The sequence below is a fragment of the Spodoptera frugiperda genome, chromosome 29 (assembly GCF_023101765.2).
Source record: "Spodoptera frugiperda isolate SF20-4 chromosome 29, AGI-APGP_CSIRO_Sfru_2.0, whole genome shotgun sequence".
Classification (NCBI taxonomy): Eukaryota; Metazoa; Arthropoda; class Insecta; order Lepidoptera; family Noctuidae; genus Spodoptera; species Spodoptera frugiperda.
Genome location: NC_064240.1, coordinates 7,063,220 through 7,082,867, shown reverse-complemented (window position 1 = coordinate 7,082,867; position 19,648 = coordinate 7,063,220). Strand labels below are relative to the sequence as shown.

At 31.8% G+C, this 19,648-nt stretch overlaps 2 protein-coding genes across 2 annotated transcripts in view; one reads left to right on the top strand and one right to left on the bottom strand.

Annotated features, from left to right (window-relative positions):
- Positions 1-19,648, bottom strand: part of LOC118268677 (uncharacterized) — a 173,771-nt gene that overhangs the window by 102,294 nt on the left and 51,829 nt on the right. The gene's annotated exons all lie outside the window — the stretch shown is intronic.
- Positions 1,042-18,779, top strand: LOC118268674 (uncharacterized). The gene is made up of 2 exons (XM_035583252.2): positions 1,042-1,285; positions 17,147-18,779. The coding sequence occupies exon 2, from the start codon at positions 17,147-17,149 to the stop codon at positions 18,272-18,274; it is 1,128 nt and encodes a 375-aa protein (XP_035439145.2). The 5' UTR covers positions 1,042-1,285; the 3' UTR covers positions 18,275-18,779.

The window sequence follows — 19,648 nt, the reverse complement described above, 5'->3', positions numbered from 1 at the left end:
CGGATATTCAAGACAGCACGACAGTTACTATTCACAACAGTTATATAAACATAACTCAGTAGTTTTAAACTTATTTACTTAGGCACTACTAGATTATTGTTAATCTTGGTATTGTTCGTTTTAGATGATCTCAGTAAGTTTGGAATACTGCTCAGTATTTATATTTAGTATATAATAGGAGTTCGACTACCTATTTATTACCTATTATATTTATTATCATAATAACATAGCTGGTGTAGAGGGGCTTAGGTTTCTTGGGTTTGGTAAATAAAAAACATGGTACTTATTATATATGGTTCTATTTTCACTTTATAAATGCCTAGTCCCAAAAAACCCAAAACACATTATAGCACTTTTCAATTCTTATGAATAAGTGAGTCACAAAATAAGAAAGTAAGAAGGTGCGAAGACTTGTTCTCCAAAATATCTGGTGAAAGCAAAAAATGGGGCAGTAGGTAGGTTCTGTAGCATTTACTACCAAGTGTGTCGTACGGATACTTTGTAAACCTCAACGTTGACCCGGTCACCACAAACATTACCTAAAGAACTCACCGCAGTTCAACTATGAATAGACACATACTTAAGCTACATTTAACTTTATTTCTATTTTGAGTATTTACCTAATTCATATCTATAATCGATTAAATATGATTTATTAAGCGTATACTCGGTATTCATTCGATTGAGGAAAATCAAGAAAACCGCCTCGTGGTTCCATTGTTTTGACTTTTTTATTCAGAACAAACCTCGTTTATCTAATCTTCCAATTTGTTCCACACATGTTTCGTAATATTTGTTTACACAGAACCTTCTTACGATACATATCATATAGTTTGCCTAACCTTCACTAGAAACTACTAGCAATAAATTATGCATTACCATCGAATGACAATTACATACAAAGCTGGTTTACCTAGAAAATAATCGCTATTTATCCTACTGCATTTAAGAGTTAGTGCATAAAGTTGTGCAAATTAACAAAAACCGAAAGAATAATTGTTATCCCACGGATGTAACGGTGTTAGAAGCCGCTATGAAGTAGTGTGGAGGTGGCGTAGTGATGGGCAACAGACGTTTTCGTATAAACCACTCTTGTAGTGTCCGCAGCGCCAGTCGCAGACACCACTACGTCGCGGCAAGCCTGCTCGTCTAAACATCATTGTGATCGATACGTGAACATGACATAACTATAATATCTAATATATTACAAGGATATTCTGTTGTTATATTGTGAAAGTGCTAACGTGTCTTCAAGAGTGTATTCGGATTTTTTTTTGCGGTTAAGGTGAGACTATAGTAATTGATTAGCTATTTATTGTATGGTTAGTCAATTTGTTTACAACATAACATATAACTGATAGATGTACACACGGTTCTAAATGTAACAATCACTTATGGACTGAGAGACCGTGTGCAAAAAGCGGTATTTTAACATTTAGATATTGATATTCGTTCATCATTCTTTAAATTTTAGGGTGGTTACAATTTCAACTTAAATGTGTTTGTTGTTTACACAATGTAATTGATTTGTTATCTGTATAAACCAATGACCAGTGACTAATAATGCTATTACATAATTAAAGTAATTGTAGTATTATTTACGTGTTTGTAAACAACATTATGTAGCAACACGGTTGATAAAAAATGGTATTTCCAATTCGTGTTCGAAGCAACTGATATCAAATTACAAAGTGCACAAGAACGAAGTGGTTTTAATTCAGGTTTATTTATATTAACTGTTTTTGTGGAACAGTTAGATTAGAATTATATTACGTCTTGCACAAAAAATATTCGGTTACTTTCACTTAAACTGTATTTTAATAGTTATTTTGTGCATTTACAGCAACATCTCGTGTAACTTCAAAATGTAGATATTATAATTAAAAAAATCTAGTCAGTCAGTGGTTTTTCTCCTAAGAATCATTTACAATATTCAAGAAGTCTTATATTGGTCACAAATATAATACCTATTTCAATTTACCTAAGGAAAAAGCAAAAACTACGTCAAGCGAATGATTTCAAGAATATCTTTACGAATTAAAAACCTCCTCCTTTTAAAAGTCGGTCGAAAAGATAAAACGCAATGATAAAAGGAAACATTAAAATCACCGTTATAATCGAGTAACGTGTGACGTTGTAAAATATTTTCCATTACCCACTCAAGAATTTACGTAAACATATAAATTCAGTAATAAAATAATATTAAATACCAATAAATTACGGGGAAAATTCCAAAGGAGCTATAAAATTAGTTTTTAATTCAGGATTATCTTATTAGTAATCAGATTGAGACTAAACCCGTTTTCAATATAAAAATTTAATTAGCTTAATTTGATTTCAAATGTAATTTCCTTTATTATTAATCAGGGATTTCTAGATGTCTTCTAGTCTTCAGTCTAGCTTCTAATAGAGAGTTAAAATTATTAACTTTATCTGTTATCATTATTACTATCAGGTATTATCGTACTACCAGTAGTACTACTGGATAAAGTCCTCTCCTTACAAAGTTGGTAACTTAAGTAAGTACTCAGTTCGATAACGTTCATAGGTATTTAATGTGACAGTAAAAAATGAGAAACATCATTCATAACATAGTATTTAAAATTCCTTAATTTTATATTTTCTATAAAATTTAATCTGAGTGGTTTTAGATGTCATCAAACTTTTTCATTTCGCGAACCACTAGTGGTCGATGGATTACCGGGAACCACTGCTATAGAAGTATTAATATAAATTTAATTTTAATTAAATATAAAATATTATATTCTTATAACCTATTTACTAAAATAATAATCTGATATATCCATTCAAATAAAATTGTAATACCTAATTATTTACTACAAACTAATCAATACAAATTCGTATCGTAGTTATTTAATAAAAACAAAGATATTCTTAATTTAATATTTTTGGGCGGATCTATAATAATTATGCATGAATGTCAATATAATTTGTGTTAATTAAATATAAATAAGAAAATAAAATATTATGGTATAGAATAATTTTAAATATAGATGAGTATTTTGCATTATTTTGTTTTAGTAAAGGATTTTCTAACCTGATCTAAATAACAATATTTTTGTTTTTAAAAGGGCAGCCGTCTTCAATATCTTTGTCGCCTCAATTTTTTTAAGTCAGTTTACTTTCCTAAGTCTTAAAAATACTATACAGAACACCACATCAAAATTGGTTCAGTCAAACGCAAGATAATTGCGGATAAACATACATACATGCATACATACAGGTCGAACCGAGAACCTCTTTTTTATAAATCGGTTAAAATATAGTTTTATTTGTAATTGTTATTTAGACCTCAATAAAATAGTTATCTGATCCTGTTGAAACACTACGGCAAAAGTGAGAAGAATCATAATTCGTGTACCATCAGCAACTAATTCCATAATTTGTGTAGTTACTAAGCTTAATTTCCGGTGTACAGTAATTTCAATTGAAAATGAATTTAATGTAAGTAGACATTAGACATATAAGTACCTAATATTCAATCTCTGTCCTAGACTATCAAATAATTGGATATAATTGGTTACGTTTTCGTTCATTGCAAATTCATATCGACCTAAAAATATAGCATCTTCTTATTTTAAATTATGGTCCTATTTAAAAAACAGAATACTTGAACATTCAACTCAAAGTCCCCAAAAAGTGAACAATATTTAAAACGATAAAAACTGTGCTTATAAAAATTATACTTATTTTTCAGAACTCGATCCGATTAAGCAAACACATAACCTCTTATCGGACAACCTTTAAGAAGCATTTGCCAAACAAAATGATTACTTGAGAAAGATCAGGTAGTTCTGACGCCGAATCCTCCATACGACCTTCAAAACAAATGCAGTCTGCAATTGACAAATGCCAAATAAAAAATGCACTCAAATGTCATTAGCATAAAGTCGGTAGTAAAAGCTTACGATTTGATTAATTGTACAGATATAGCTAACATTTCTAAACTTCTAATAGCACTGCTAATTGAAACCTTATGTAATATTAATAAAAGTTATTTCTATTTGGCTGACCAACCTTGAGTTTTTGATAGGGCAATCTTTTGTTCTAAATTTTTCTTAATGCCTCTCACGGTTAACAAAGAGGCCGTAGACCGAAATTGTATGTAACCAGTATGATAATCAGATTACAAAATACAAAATGATGGCATGCGAAACATTTTATTGTTGAATATCAGGCTTACCGCATAAAAATGCAATAAAAATTCTAATGAATATTAAGATTTTCAAAGCGCCATCGCTAATAAAATCAAAAGATAATAAATAAAACCACTAAATAGGTACTCGTAAGAATGAAGGATTTCAAATGAAGGTTTAAAAGATGTTAAAGCATATTTTTTGTCAAATACTCTGAAACAAATAATATGTAATAAACGTAATACATTTTTTATGCTGTTGCCACACTAGCCTGGACACGTGCACCGTTCACGTACTTTAGCTACATTCTAAGAAAAATAAGAAAATAAATGCTTTACCTGGGGATCGGATAAACGGTGTGGCAGAAGCATTAAAACAAAAACACAATAGCGAGCCAGAGAACACATCGCTGGTCCTTAATTCACTTTGTATAACAAAGTTTAAAAAAGCCTTTTTTAGCTTACAAATAATAAAACTATGAAATTCTCAAAATATGTTTCGTAACCACCATTGAAAAGTTGTGAAACGAATGTTTAGGTATTTATGACAGGCCAAAAGGTTTTGGTTTTGTTACCAAATCATCGATGGTTGCGATAACCTTAAAGGTTGTGCTGACAACGATCATCGAACTAGATTTCATAATGAGATTTTTAATTTAAGATTTGACATTTTGACAAATCATCTGGTCATGGGAACTTTAAATATAACGGTAACATATACCTACAAAGGCAAATGAGTTTAACATTTTGACGAGAAACAAAGAAATTCATTTAGTCTTTATTGGTATTATGACTAATTTCAGCACGCAAAACGCTTTCTTAAAACGGACATAGGTACCGTTATGTGAATATAAATACCACTCAAACCGCAACAGTTTTGGCATTAGAAACTCTTTGTCCAGACAAATGGGTCTTACATTTCTCTCCAAAGACGTTTCATTAAGGCTAAAGTTTCACAAAAGCAAGACCTGTAAAGGATCATTCCGCAAAACAATATCAACCTTATGCTAATTTACTCATAACTCAAATTACTAAAATAGTTGGGTGAATTTGTAAGATCTACAGTCATATTTGTTCGCTAACTTCTCTGTTATTTCAAGTGGCTTTGTATAATTAGTATTCTATTATACTATTACCTTCAGGCATTCTAATGTTTCTTCTAGTAACGGTTGTGACCTTTATACAAGTTAGAAATGGAATCCGTCGAGTAGCCAATGTATGCACGATAAATAAATGTTAATACGTAGAAATGTTTCTCAAGTTATTGCGAGTTTGTCACTAATGTGGGCAGATGTCATGAGAATCACATAGAAAATGTTGGCCCACACATTCAGGGGACACGTCATCTTGCTCTAGTCCAGTTAAAAACACGTGTAGTCTTAAAAAGGTGAGAGTTATATGATAATACCATTTGGAGAGGGTGGATTAGAGTTAGTAACAAAGTTCGAGATTCGTAGAATGAATTAAAAGAAGTGAGAGCAGAAGAAAAGCATTCAGTAACTAAGTAGTTTTAGGTTTATCTGTCGATAGTAAGACGTAAATCATTAGTTTCAAATATTATTATTTATTTATTTTTTTATAAATAAAGGAACCGGCTCCAATTGGTAGCGATTAGTACAAATACATCTGTTTGATTCAATATTGATCTGTATAGTCATAAATCTTTTGGTTAACATGAAAGATAGGCATTTAATTAGTAGTCCATAAATTTCTAGAAATCTCCAAAAATATCCTTGTATAGCCCAACCGTCATTCTAATGGACAATACCTATTTAAATTGTATCTAATATTAGGGTTAGATATTATGAAGGAACTCTGATTGGCAGTCAAGTTCACAAAAGTCATGAATGCACGATAAACTACCTGGTAGGTACCTACCTACTTGCGTATATTGTTGTGGGAACGATCTACGGTGCGCCATCGACGTTAGATCGTAAATTATAATTATTACAAAATCGTGATTAGCAAAAAAATTAAGAAATAAAACTTGGTTAATGATCGTATTTGTTACCTACTTATTATTGTAAAGTTGTTGTTTTGTATCATGTGTCGATAAATCACGTCTATTGGGTATCCGGACTTGCACAAAAAGTGATATTATGTCTTAAATTTTGTTAAACAATTTAATTTAGTAGACAAATTAGATTATACATCGTATGGATTTCCCATATTTTTTCATTTAAAAACAAAGCGATTTAATCTTGTCTCGTCTCAACATCCTAACTTGTTACAAATAGGAACATATCATTATCATATTAGTCATGTAAATAACATTTATATAGTCTTCCTTAAAAATAAAACAAGTATGGAACAACCGGTTTCTCTCTTATGGATAATTTGTGTCCATATGGATACATGTGCGTGTATAATAAAATAGTGCGGATGCTATAAAATGGTTAATGAGTGTCTATTAACTAGTGACGTATGGTAAGAACGAGTAGTTCACATAGGTGAGTAGGTAAAGTACTGTCTGATACAGTACCGTAGGCTCATACGGCAAGCATACGTGACTATTTGTAAATTACTGTGAGAATAAAAATGTATGTAACTTTAGATGTGTTCTGATAAGAAACTAAAAAAAAATCATGATGTTCTAGTATCTCAGAGACGGCCCCGCGAATTTTGGTAGTCACGTTTAAAATACTCAATTATATTATTTTATGTTTTCAAGTAAAGCGTAACTTAATTCTTATAAACTAAGCGACAGTGCTTCAGTGTTCCCTAGTGGTCTTCAGCCAATGTCACGTTTCAGGGCCAAAAACTAATAATCGTTATCCTTGATATTTTCGTTGAAATATTCAGTAAAAGTAGGTTTAAAATATGTATGTCTAGAATGTAAGAAACTTACCTATACATAAATGACCGTTTCGAAATCGAAAGTAAATATTATTATCGGTATTATCTGACCTCAGGACCCCATAATAAACAGATGCACTGCGACTACTTTGGAAAAGAAAGTGGTCATTAATTCCGAATTTTCTTTGTAAACAATCTTGATTTATGTTAAATACCATTTATAAAGATTGTTGACAGTAAGAAAACCTCATCTTCTTCAGATGTCAAAACGTCATTGTCTTTGGGAAACCGCAAAATATTTTCAAAAACCTTCCTCCTTTCTTTGAAAAGTTTGATAACTCCGTTAAAAAGTCAGTCAACCATTTTGATTCCTTGAATCAATTTTTAAGGGACGATCTTTTATAATTGAAGTGCCCTATTTCACGGTCCATTGGTTGACTTTACTGAATAAAAAATGTTACCTGCTGTTTTGTATGACGACGATTTTATTTTCATGTTTTTCATTATTTTAAATGTATGAATGAATTTTTAAATGTTTGGTGTCTGAATATTACGTTGATTTAGACAACAATAATCATGCCTTCGACAGAATGTTAAAAGATTTGCAAGGGGGTCCTGAGCGATCCTTCTGTTTGCTTGACTTTCTTTTTATTTTTTTATTTCGCGTATTATATTATTTCGTCCTTGAAACCTAGTTTACGTATTTTTTGTCGAAATACAATGATAATGGTTGTTCATAATTTTGTTAAATTTGGAATATATAGATATAGATTGGCTTAGGAATCGCAGCCATAGTAAGGTACGATGTTTGGACATTCTATGCTACGTTTACCGGACGTGGCCTCCATTCGAGAACCTAAATTAATTACTAATTAAAATAGACATATGCCATAATGTTAACCGAATCCACGAAGTATAACTAATTCACAGGTAAATAATTATAATTGTAAACCTTGTAAACGTCTTTGACTTTTTATAGATAATGATTTATTTCCGAGGCAACGATTAGAATGCATCACAATTCACAATGCATACTGAATTTAAACATAGAAACTTGATTACATTTGTTTAGAATGTTAAATGATATTCTGTTTTAGGTAACTCCTCTTGTAATCCATTTAAACCAAACTATATTTAACCATCTTATCTATTGATCCCAGTGTGCATAGACGCTGCATTTCCTATTGGTACTTTTAATGCTTTTTCCTACCACTATTAATGTTTGTTGCAGCTAAATTGGGACGTCCTATTACCCAATTAAATTTTAGATAAAAATAATCTTTAAACTTTTTCTCTACAAGAGTATAATTCTAAATTTTATTTGCAAAAGTCGTTACGATGCGAACGATGAGGTCAAAACATCACATTTGTTTAAATATTAATGGCTGCATTAGCTATCTTCACACTGATATGAAAATAAAATCGTGACTAAACCCTTGAAAACTTGTTTGAGGTAGCAGCGATGCATAAATGCATTCCAATGAATTTACAAGTGTGTAGGTTGGAATAATAAAATAAAAATAATAAAATGACAGCCGTGAATATTGTTAATGTGTGCAAAAAGTTAGATAATCTCGCGTCGTAGGTGTGCACTTACGAGCGATTAGGAAGGCGCTCGCGGCTTTTGTTTTTACATTCAAAAACACAAATTATCTCGATTGAAGATTTGACCAAGAACCGGATATAAAAAAAAGATAAAAATCATCTCGATTATTCACTAATTCTAAAACACACATCCTGAACAATCAATGGAGGCGTTACAATTAACATCTTTGCGTTATTTACTTCATTCCCTGCCGGAAAATCTTCAAACATGACGTAACTTGCTAAACAAATCGATTATTATCTACGAAACTACTTTGTAACAATTACGTTTTGATAATTTGCAAAGCAAAAACAAAATAACGCCTACCGCATTACTCTTTGTTTTCGATCACGTCATCTCAATTAGCATACGCGTCATCCAGCGTGCATTGATCCTTAAGTATTATTATTAAAGCACAACACTAACCCATATCAACAGTAAACACAACTATTATATAAATCAGCTGATATACAACGAGTTTCGCATTGTGCCTTGCATTGCATTTTCACACGCAATTTGAAATAGTTACCTAACAAATGTGTTTAAATATTGTGTTTTCTTACGTTGGGCAAATGTATTTATTTGAGTAATCATGTGTTCTCATTGCACGTTCAGCAAGAAGGGAAGTCCAAGAGTTAAGTTTCCAAATGGAGCACATCATTTAAAAAATCTTCTTTTTCTATGGTTTACGCCTATTTCTGTGAATAATAAAAGGCGTGACCATATCTATATTTTCATCAACAGACTTTGATACCGTGAATACATAATCGAACATCTTATTTTAATTATCAATTCAATTACACCACAACACTGCTAGGGATTTCCAAGCATTTCGATCTTTAACTTTCAATCAACTAATAGCTTTAATCTTTATTAATAGCAATTATGTCTTCAATTTATTTTATCATGGACATGAACGTCGCATCGTTCACTTTATAGGTACTAACTGTCCGGTATTTAGATCAAGAGCTAGATTATGTCTTGTAATTCTAGACTTTAGTGACAAGAGTGAAATCGCGACATAGCTTTCCATTAAATATGCTATTAGGTTTATGTTTACGACGGTGATAACGAGCTCTTTGAATATTATGTACAAGCATAACATCCTCCGATTAGAACTTGTGATCAAATACAGGGATCAAACTTAATAACAGCGCTGGTGAAACCTACTTATATAAATAAATATTAGTCTCTCTATTGCTTATCTTCTATATCTATATCTATATATTACGGGACTATTGTTTGAAAATAAAGTTATAGTGATAAACCAACCAATTTGTAATCCCAGCCGAAACAATTCACAATTCTTGTTTCCTCTAGTATTCGTAAGTTAATGTTTAAATTAGATTATCGGCTTATCAGCCCGAGATCTTGCTCCAAAATTCTTTTACAGGGTAAAAGTTACGATAGCTTTTCTTACGAATGGTGATGGTAAAGGTGCTTCAAACACTTAAGCCAGTCTAATTTAGCGAAACAAGACAGGAATACTAAACTTCCGAGAGTCTTGGGACAAAGACCTGCGACTTGGTTTTTCTTTTAAAAAAGTCTGAGGAGTTTATGAACTTAATGCAGTAGTAGTAGAGTGAGTGGCAGGGTTCGTATAGAACTAATCCTCAGGGATACAAGGAAAGGCTTCCATGTTCCTTAGAGTTACAAACAGCAAAACAAATTGCATTTAAACTTTACGAGAGTTTTAGTTTTTGAGTATCTAGATACGAAAGAAAACCGTGACTTCTTGTAATGGCGTTTGTGATGTGTTTCTTGTACTGTATCTTTTCTTAGTACTTCACCAACAATCTGCATTTTCTCAATATTCTGTCTTTTAGAGGGTTTTACTACCTATGTAGGTATAGAATATTTACTTCCACACACTTCATGGCCCTCTTTATGTAATTGTATCGCTAAACGTCGAACCGTCTGCAAGACCTGTTAGGTCGTTGACACCGATGACGTGTTAATGTGTTTGTTAAACTTTTTTATTATCAGTTTCAAATTCCTATAACAGGTCACGAGGAACATTATTGTCACTGTTACCGGTAAAGGAAATAATTGATTCTGAACATTCTTGTTCACGCACCTACGCATAATTTTGTTCCTTATAAGATGTATTAAAATGCTGGTATGTTGAGAATGTTGAAGGAATATAACTCTTATATATTTTTATAGGTTTTAGATATTTTAAATCCACTTTAACACTTAAAAGCCTGCAGATAAAATATTACGGCAGTCCTAATACCTAACTTGTTTTGTAAGACAACAGAATGTAACCTAATTTATTCGTGTTCTGCAAAAATTGGGTAGAAACTACCCAAAAATGTTTGTCGCCTTTCGCAGGATGTAGCAGATGGAGTCTCTTCATCTAAAATAAATATCCAAAAACTACTTGAGCAATAGCAAAAAAGTTTAATTGAATTACACTCATCAAAAAAATATTAAAATACATGTTATTTACAACTATTTGTTGTGCACGACATAAATGAAGGTTTCGCAAGATATTCATTCAGTTTTACATTTGGGTCTTAAATGTAAAACTGAGATCGAGGTTACGATCCCCAGGTCAATTTTGGATTACAAAATATACTACTAGACAAACACGAAGTTCGAATTTGTTCGGTGTGAGGTAAAAGGTCGAATTCCTGTGTTATTTATTATGGTAACACTTATAAATCATAGGTACAGAATAAGGTGAAGTATTACTACCAGAAAGTACCTAGTTTATGAGACAATTATGGTCTTTCAAGAATTAGCTATTAAGAAAGATCAAATAAAATACAAATATATGAAAAATTGCCTAAATGAAAAGCAAAAAGCAGTTGTGAGGTAAAAATCCCACACTCCTTAGTTTTTGCCTCAAAAAGCTAAACGCATTGTGAAGGTTTCCACGCGTCAACAAAAAAAAATTTAAAGTTAAAGTTGAAATAAGAAGATGCCTTAATGATTTTTATACATGCACCGAGAACTCAATACGCATATGTAATTATAATGTCATACATACAACTCTTTTCAAAACTTAAGTAAATGTTACGATGTTTTACATCATAAGTAGTGTTGTCTTATATCAAAACTCAAGAGTTTTTGCCTGACACCTTTAAAATTACAATTGGTTGAAGGTAAACGCGTAGTAACGTTTAGTTTGCGATGCGAAGCGAATCGCTAGTTACGTATAATTACTGTCTTAAAACATCATTCTAATGTGCTAATATTTGCAATGTTTGTTTAATGGTCAAGTACACAGCATTGTTATGTTGTCTTACAAAAGAAATAAGTATAAATATAGCATCATACTTTTTATTTCCTGAAGTATTGTATATTGTGAATACTATTGTAATTGTAGAATAAACTCTTTTATTTACGTGTTACATAATTAATCTCATATAATAAACCGTTAATTATAACTAGAAAACACAAAAACTTATGTTCGACACGTGCCCTTTTGTTTATTTTAAAATAAATTATATTTTATTCATTAACAAGACCTGCTTATATCCGACAGCTTAAAAATAAACGATATTTCCTATCTGACAACTTAGCTTGCCAGTCGTGCAACCGATCACGTGACTAATTAAGCATAAAAGAAAGACTTAATAAGTGGTTTTGAGAAACATTTTTATACATGCATGTATAAAAGTAGTCGCTTAATGAAGGCATTGTTTTAAAATACATGCAAATAATGAGGTAAAGTTAATTTTCCGGTCATTGTCCGAACCATTTTATAAATAATTCACTTAGGTACTTGACAACAAACCAAAAAAAAGTTCCATTGCACAAAGTCCAACCTAAATAAAGTAAAAAGTACCTTAAAATAATATAATTAACAGCCAAAATGGAAAAAAAATTTCCAACACGATATTGCATGTTTACACCTCCACTGAATATGTATGGTTTAAGCAATTCTGTTTATGAATAAAGTCCCAGTAATGTTTTATGGCTAGTTGTGATGGTAAATTGTAAGTGCCTGCCGTATAAATAATGTTCATAATTAACGAAGGCCATAATTGCTCAAATCTACGATTCACTGCTAATTGGATAAGTGTTACACATGAATGGTTCGGATATAGGTAATTATTATTTAAGTATTATTGGAAAATATAAAAATTCGTATGTTTTTTGTATAATGGCAAACAACTTTCACTTAAGGTATCCTATAGGTATCAAAATATCAGGTTTATATTCTTAAAAGTTGAAATACTTTCACTAGAGGTTTACCAGAGTATCAGCTCGAAAAGCAAGAGTAGAAACGAAGTGATTTTTAGTCAGTAAGAGTCTAAAACTCCTTCTCGCTTCGCCTAAGGCGGGAGAAGTTATTGGTTGTTTTTTCCCCTCATAAAAGAAGGTACGTACAGAGAATACAAAATGTCGTTACATCTTATATTGGTACCAACAATAGCATTAAGTACCATTATCAAACCATGCCCTTTGACTTTCAACACATAAGCAAGGAGTATTTAAGCGGTATTAAGGTTGATTCTAAAACCACATGTGCCAACAATTTGCTGAATTTAACATCGCAATTGTGAGAAAATTACGACATACTACTAAACACCTGTGTAATTTTGTTTAGCTACATCGAACTGAACAGATTATACTAGAGTTGTAAGTTTCGATTCGGGAAACAAAATAGACCATGTTATCTTGTAAAACCCTATATTATTAGTTTTTTATTTAATTACTTATATTCTTTTTTCAATATTTTATGTATTCTGTTAAGACTAATGAATTTTCTTTCTTTCTATCTATTGTTTTTTCTAACTAAATTAGACTTGTAATTTTATCTCTCACACGAACATATCCTAATTAGTAGAAGAACTGCTAGTTAGCTTACTGTTTACTATTGATTTATAGTGAAGTATACGGTTTAGATTAATAATTTTTCAGAAAATGTGAAAAATATAACAAAATAGAGAATTAATAATGACGAGAAAATAAGCGAAGTAAATCATTGCAATAATTAAAATTAATAGTTTCGTTCAATTCCGCTGCACAAGATTTTTAATGAGAAGTAAAATTAAAACGGAAGATAATAATGACTGCATCAATTAGTTAGTATTTGGTTCGATCATTGGATAGAAATAAGGGCAAAAAGTAGAATAATGCGTATAATTTATTATCAATTGCCCTATTCAGCTAAAGTTGGAAATAAGTACAATAAGTAGTTAGAATAAAAATACCAAATTTGGGTGAAACTAATTCAGAAACAGACCTATATACTGGTATGTATAGTCGTCCTGGAATAGCAAATAGTATAACAACAGAAGTTTCGAATGAATTTAGTTTTAATAGGATTGTAGGCGTTATGTTCTCATCATTAGGATGATCTAACATGCCATAATGATTTAAGTGCTCACATACACATGTTACGCGATTCGCTCTGTTGCACTGTAGATGCGGAAATTAATTTGCACAGCGGAACATGATAATAATGCAATTTAGTTATCCGAAATAACTAACTTCAAATTGTACATACATATGTACATAACCAAATTTAGAAATCAGCATCTGAGATAACATTAGTGGTTGTACAAACCAAGGTGATACGTCATTAGTTTAACTTCCTAAGATGTTAGATAAGTTTTAGGAAATGAGAGATTGTAAGATAAAATTAATGACTAAATAAATTAATATAAAAAAAAAAAAAAACAAAAAGATCTTACAGAGAAGGCAACATCGATTTAAAATCTTAACGGAATAAACTTAGAGTTGATTAGAGAATAGATCTAGGTACGGTACATAAGTAGTTTTTGTACTACACTGCAGAAGTTCAATATTTGGAACGAGTTTACAGTCGTAAAGCAACTGTCAGTCTCAATTGTGTTGGTACAGCTAGACGAACCAGGGTCTACGGTCTGAGGCGATCGAAGTTTTATTAGATTTTTCAATAACCAAAGGCTGTTGTGTTAATGAGTATGAGTATTGAGTAGGTATTATTGCAATTTTCAATAGCTAAATTCTATCAATCAGTAAAATACACAGCAGCACTACATCTACTCACGATTCGCATGACTTTTGTCATACTAATAATAGCTATTAGTATTGCCCCATCCATGGGAATACATTGCATGAGTCATGACTACGCCCGCGATTGTCGTGCTAAAGCCATTCAGGTCGCCATTCAATACAATGACCACGTTTTTGTACCAATTTCTTATAAGGAACAATTAATTGTGCCATATCAAACAATAGACTCGTACTTATTTAGGATCCAACTTATTTGGTGGTCATCTTTTTTATCAATACCTAATTCTAATTTGTGATTAGACCTGTAGACATACCTCATACGTATTTGTGTTTTGTTGCCTTCGGTATAAAGTCCAATATGCTGTGATATGCCAGGATAAATTTTAATCTCAATTTCAATGAACATAAGGACCGTGTTACGTCGAGAACGTATTTGTATTGCCGGATATTGACAACTCAATAATTATTATGGCTTGGATGAGCGGTTCTGAAATTGAATTTTACTGTACATACACATATGTACCTACTTTGATAGGTAGGTGTAACGAATTGACAGCTAACGATGCGCGATGTATACTAATACCTATATACCTATTTGTTTGATGTTACGTAAATATTATAATAGATACAGTACATGGTACATATGACAAAACGAAATAATTAAAAGGCTTTTAGAATACACACACTACTGACGTACCTTGACTCGCTATAATTTGTATTTAATATGTTTTTGATGGCGTGAACTTTACAATATTAAAGATTCGCGTAACCTTTTCAGTTTTAGTTGAGTTCTTTCCACACGTAGAATTTCTTGAACCTATACACATTCATTTAAATGTCATTGAATTTCGCAACTATATAGTACGTAAAATGGGGTGAATAGATACAGAAACGGGGTGAATAAATGTTGGCAAAATGTCCTAACATCTAATCATATCTATTCACCTCTTGATTTCTCTTCAGTTTTACCGTACCTACTTAATATAAAAATATATTTTTATGTCATTTCTAAATAACATTCAGAATCACGTACTACCAGTATTAAAACATGAAAAAAGATACAGAAAAACAAATCACTAAGATATATTTCCTAACCAAAGTTATGAAAAAATCTATAATATTGATAAAAGATTAACATACTGTACATACGTACGAATTCCGTGAACAAATTTCTATTACCATGTAAATCTAATATCAATACCTCGCGTAATCTTTTTATCTTTATTGAAATAGGCGCGGCGACCCTTACAAATAACATACTGAAAAAAGTGGCCAGTCCTTTCAAATAAAACGGTAAATTGAAAAGAATGCCTGTTAAACTCAAATCATCATCAATACACATTAAATGAGATGAAAATTTCCATTTGAATCCACACGGGTTAACGATAGGAAAGCAATGGGCTGTCTCCGATTTTCCTTTGCCAGTTACACGTTTTGTAAACCTGTTTAGTTTACTGGTTTTAGTTATAATTGCAGTTAGTTTTCTTAATCCATTTGACGTATTTGAATGCTAGAATTATCCTCATAAGCAGCCGAGAGTTTAAGCTTTCTAAAAATGATTCACTGTGTTTTATTGAAAGTAAAAGTTTATTGCAAACTTTTTTATTGATGAACAATATTCGAAACAGTATTGGTAATAGTCGCCAATTGATATTACCTAATATCATTAAAAAATATGAACAATTTAATAACTATTTTGTTTTTCTTTATGATGCTTTTACAAATGTAGTTTAATTTCAATCAAGTAGAATTAATGTATGAAGCTTTGATGGAATATAATTCATGTTTCTGAAGTGATTGGTAATTGAAAACTATTCGAAACAAAATCAATAACGACAAATACTGAAATAGCACAAAATCACATAGATCACTATATATTATAGAGAATAAAGTACAATATTAAATGGAAAATATACTAGGTGATCAAGCAGATAGAGTAGGGCGCAGAGGTAATGGGAATAAAAACGGTGTCAGCCGGATTGTGTGTGAGACAATGGCCGTAGTGCTCTGGAAAAACTTTGAATCTGGACAAAACTAAGGCACAACAAACAACTAACCTAGATGTAGAAGTAGGAAATGAGGTGAATAATTATGCTATAGATTATAAACAGGTTACTATTCCAAGTAACAGGGCACAATAAGCAATGAATGGATCCGCTATACATTATGTTGTAGTGAATCAGTACACTGTTGCTCTTTTTCATTCATGTTCTTTGTAACTTTAAGAATCGCTCCTATGACGTATAACTGTTGTGCAGACTAAGTTTTAGATTATACAAAAAGTTGCTATAAATAATGTCGAAATAGATTACATAGGTAGTTAATTACAAGATAAGTCGAAAAGATGCTTATTTTTTTCAAAGGCGAACAAAAGAGAATTAGTGCAACTAGATTCACTTGATAACCTTATTCTCACAAAGAATGCAATAGGACCTATTAAATTGCATAGTAGTATAAAACAAGTTTGTAGCTGCCATTAATTTGAAATATGAATTGGGTAATTTAATTTTGTAGATAATGATGTTATCCAACATGTTTATAATCCTTTAATAGTATTAGTTTTTTATAATTTTTTTTAAGATTCTTGTACGTAATAATAATACTGATTATTCTGGTTTTCTAAAGTAATAATACATTGTTTTTCTTGTTTACAGATGGCGCGTCTAAATCACTTAGTTCTTGGCATTCTCATCTTGCAAATATACGTAAATGCTGCACCAAGTGACGTCAGCAAGATCGAGGAAATTGTCAAAGTAGAAGTAGCCGACCCCAGCGTAGAGCTAGTTGACCCCTATGTAAAACAAGCTGACGCTAAAGTTGAGGAGACCGACCCTAAAGTAGAAGAGGCTGACCTTAAAGTACAGGAATCTGACCCCAAGCTCGATGCAAAACCAAAAGAAGTGGAAAGTGATAAAAATTCTACTGATACACAGAGACAGAAAAGATGGTACAACCCCTATGGCTTTCCTCCTATGAATCCACTAATATACCCAAGCTACAATAAAAGAGATGAAGGACAAAATACCGGATATTATGGAGGACAGGACCCATTAGTGCAGATACACAGACAAATCCAAGAGATAGCCAACATCGTGAGACAGCCTCCACTGCCCCAACCACCACTGCACCATATCCCCATATTCTTCCCCGTGTTATTCATTCCTCGTGGTGATTGCAATTGCAACCCAAATCCTGGATCAGTGCCTACTCCGGGACCAGACACGACCACAGAATCTGATAAGAACGGCACAACACCTTCAATACTGAATCGTTGGCCAGCTATGGAGGACACAAGACAGAACTGGGGATTCGTTGTGAACCAAAGTGATAGTGATTCGGAAGAGGGAGTAGAATTCAGCAGGCCTATTTCATTCGATCCTATAAGATTAAACAAACCATTGAGACCTCAACCGCCCGTAGAACATGGGAGTGTACAAAGTGATTCTGGTAAAAGAGACGATCAGCCTCAATCGGAGGCACCAAGGCCTGAAACTCCTGCATCAAGGCCCCCTAGCAGGCCTCCCCCATCAACCAGGCCTCCACCGTCCAACAGGCCGCAAAATTCATCACCTTTTGATTATAGGCCAACTCCGTTAGCACCTCCCAGTAGATGTGATGGTGCTATCCTCACTTGCTGCCATCAAGCGCAGGTTGTGTATGAGTGCTTCGCAATTCAAGGATGCCCTGACCTCTCGGGCTACGGTTCGCCTTGTGATCCTAATTTAATTTTAACAGTTATCGAAAGATTCCAAACATATTATGGACAAAGAAATAACTATTAAGTGTTAATTTAACTGTAAAAGAAAATCACTCAATCCAAGCTCTCAGCTCAATTATTTATTGTAATTATTTATAATTATAACACTCATTTTGTCACTTGTTCTAGTTAGTAAACTAGTTAATAATAATTACGGTTATTTCTCGTTTCTCAAGGAAATGTGAAAAAAGTGAACGATCTTTTAACAATACTCAGTTTTTGCAATAAATGGTTGATTAGTGTACAATAAAAAAATATATTATGTTATTTTTAGACAACCATTGAAGTTATATATGTTTTGATAACTTTATATCAATTAATCAGCATTATTTATTTCTTTACTGTGCTAGAAAGATTTATACAAACACCACACTCACTGTTCAAATGTAAATAAATTAATACTCAAACAAAAATTATTGATATTTATGATAAAAGTACAATAATATATAAGGACAGTGATAATGTTCCTATCGCCCATGTGTTTATTAAAACTAGATATATGACAATAAAAATGATTCGTTGTAGACAAATCTACTTTGGTTTTATTTTCCTTGATCTGCGAAACGAGTTCTTATTTCCATTACAACATTTATATTGTAATATTCTATTTTTTAATTCATCAGTGTCCAGTTTATGCTAAATGATTTTAGTATACTGCTATTTATTATTAGGTATTAATTTAGAACTTGTTAGTTACTACTTTTATTTTTAAATTGGGCATGATACAAGGTGTCGAATTAATTATTAGTTAAACTATCATAACATATCAGTACAGAAAAAAACGCTTTTAACATTTTAAGTTCCAAATGTCAAATCAATCTAAATGTTAATATCAAATCAGTCAACTTCATTATTTGTTACTAGCAATCTAATAAATCTTACAAGTTTTTATTACAGTACTAATTCTGATTAATTCATTATCGACGAGAAAAATATAAATATCAAAAGTATTATTTGTCACAATAAACAGCATCTTATAAAACTAAGCGGAAATTAGTTAGTTGTGTACTACATTCTTCATACATTTTATTAGATACATGTCTCAAGAAAAAAAGAAAGAGTCTAATATCATAACTAGTGAAAATATTCTTTAACATAAACCTACTAATATTATAAATGCGAAAGTTTATATGTTTGTTAGTTTGTTTGTTCACGTCAAAATGGCTAAAGGGATCGAACTGTTTGGGACAGGGATAGATTATGGTCTGGAATAACACATAGGCTACTTTCCCACGGGAACGCGGCCGAAGCCATTGGCAGAAGTTGGTACATACATACCTTGTGCATATCTAAGCACATGTTCAAGGAACAAAATGTCGTGTTCTTTTGTTACATATAACCAATACCTCAGATACCAAAAATAAAAAATGACTATGACAGTCGCTTTAGAATACTTGTG

Bases quoted from the DNA above. Each gene is read 5' to 3' on its own strand.
- LOC118268674 (XM_035583252.2), top strand. From the start codon at position 17,147: ATGGCGCGTCTAAATCACTTAGTTCTTGGCATTCTCATCTTGCAAATA.